Genomic DNA, 1878 nt, shown 5'->3' on the forward strand with positions numbered 1-1878 from the left:
ATTAAGCGTATCCGGGGACAATCCGAGGTATGCTACTAGGTAGCCGCAGGCAGGGAGTGTTGGCTTGGGCGCCATTTTGAAAATGCAACGGACACGCCTATTTGCTACGGACACACCTCGAAACAACTTGATTTTTGTATGCTGTCACACACAGTGGATTTTAAGTGAATCTGCAACGGACACGATTTTGAAACATATTGAGTTTTGTATACCTCGATGCAATGACAACAAAACAAATTTTCATGTGTTTTTCTTTCTGGCATTTATGCACATAACACCGAATACTTCCCTTTTTTTTACAAATGGCCCTCCCTAGAAATGGCCCTCTTTAGTTTGGCCCCTTACCGACACCCGAGAAAGACCCCATCTACTGCAAGTTTGTAATCGAACGCCGCGTCAACGGCGGAGTTCGTCATCAAGCACCAACGGTTGGTGCTGCGGAGCTGTGCCGTGGGTCACGCTCCCCTGTATACCAACAGTGGAAGTAGGAACAGGACTAAATACTGCTTCTCTAATGGAACTCACTTCGCAACATTCTCTCAAGCGCGCAAACGTCATACCACTATCGTGACGGCATTCGTCACCATAAACCCCGAGTTACACTTGGTGTTAGTCGTTCTCTAGGGTTAAACCCCCGATAGACTCAAAACGCTAACCAACACCCCGACACTTTTTAGCATCTTCAAGTTTTGTTTGCGGTTAACGCCGGTAGCGAAAAGATTGTTTCCGTGTAGGGCGATAATGTACGGCGCATTCCCGCGACCCGAAAAATATCTTCCCATATATCTCGATTTAGAAGTGCTCTCAATCGATGATTGCAATATATTGTAGTGGTGTTCATGTACCCGTAGAGGAGAAGTATCGTGATCATTCGTTCGCTTTCCAATTACGTCAATACACTACGCAAGCACGTCACGGCAACAATGACGACGAACTGCTGCATGTACCAATCACAATCGCGAGATATGGTTGGTGATCTGACCACCTGGGTGTTGTCAAATCCGAGTGAGTAAGGGTGACAAAGAATTGGACTGTGTGCGTAAACGGAATTGCCATACAGTCCAGTGGTAGGATTCGATCGTATGTTTGTTTGCACTTGACGGTAACAGGTACCGTAAACTCCAGTTTACTCCTTTGGCTGTCTTTCAACTCCATTCTTCATTTTTCCTTAGAGCAGAGCAACCCCCAACCCAGTGACTGGAAGAAAGAAATGCTGAACTACAAAACGTTGGTGAACGCTGCGGCGCTGCTAGCCTTAATGGGTGGTTCGAGTGGAACGCCGATGAAGATGGGGCTTACGGCAGCCCAGCCTTCGACTCCGGCGTCGGATCCGGCAAAGGCGAAATACTCCGTTTCGGTCTTCGGCATCGGGGACTGGGGAGCGACATTATACAAGGGCTCGTGCTGTGGTAGCAATTCCACGAACTACGATCTCAATTCTCAGGAAGTTGTGGCGAGCTTGATGAACATGGAAGCTGGAGCTTCCATGGTACCCGAGGCCATTCTTGCTCATGGCGACAACTTCTACTGGAATGGCATCAACTATCTCGGTGAACGTGATAGCCGATTTGCCGCGTCATTTGAGGCCAAATACGATGGAGACAACATCAAGAATGTCCCCTGGGTGGCTGTCATGGGCAACCATGACTACGGCGGTTCTGATTACATCTGCAGCAGTGGCGATAAGCTCGTTCCGTGCAACAACACGGCGGAGTTGTATCAAGGACTCGAGAACAAGCTCAAGTGGCAATCTGAGTATACCAGTCCGAACGACAACCGCTGGGCTATGGACGGCCGCTTCTACGTCCACCGAGTCAAGGATCCTGCCACGGGTGTGAGTATCGACATTTTCAACGTCGACACGAACGACAATGACCA

At 48.9% G+C, this 1878-nt stretch overlaps 1 protein-coding gene across 1 annotated transcript; it reads left to right on the forward strand.

Annotated features, from left to right (window-relative positions):
* Nucleotides 1-1210: 1210 nt before the first annotated feature.
* PPTG_19102 (hypothetical protein) lies at nt 1211-1838 on the forward strand (the record flags this gene model as incomplete). Its single annotated transcript, XM_008917408.1, has 2 exons — nt 1211-1755; nt 1820-1838. 2 exons carry the CDS (start codon nt 1211-1213, stop codon nt 1836-1838), a joined length of 564 nt encoding a protein of 187 aa, XP_008915656.1.
* Nucleotides 1839-1878: the final 40 nt, after the last annotated feature.

Source organism: Phytophthora parasitica (genome assembly GCF_000247585.1).
Source record: "Phytophthora parasitica INRA-310 unplaced genomic scaffold supercont2.101, whole genome shotgun sequence".
Lineage (NCBI taxonomy): Eukaryota > Oomycota > Peronosporomycetes > Peronosporales > Peronosporaceae > Phytophthora > Phytophthora nicotianae.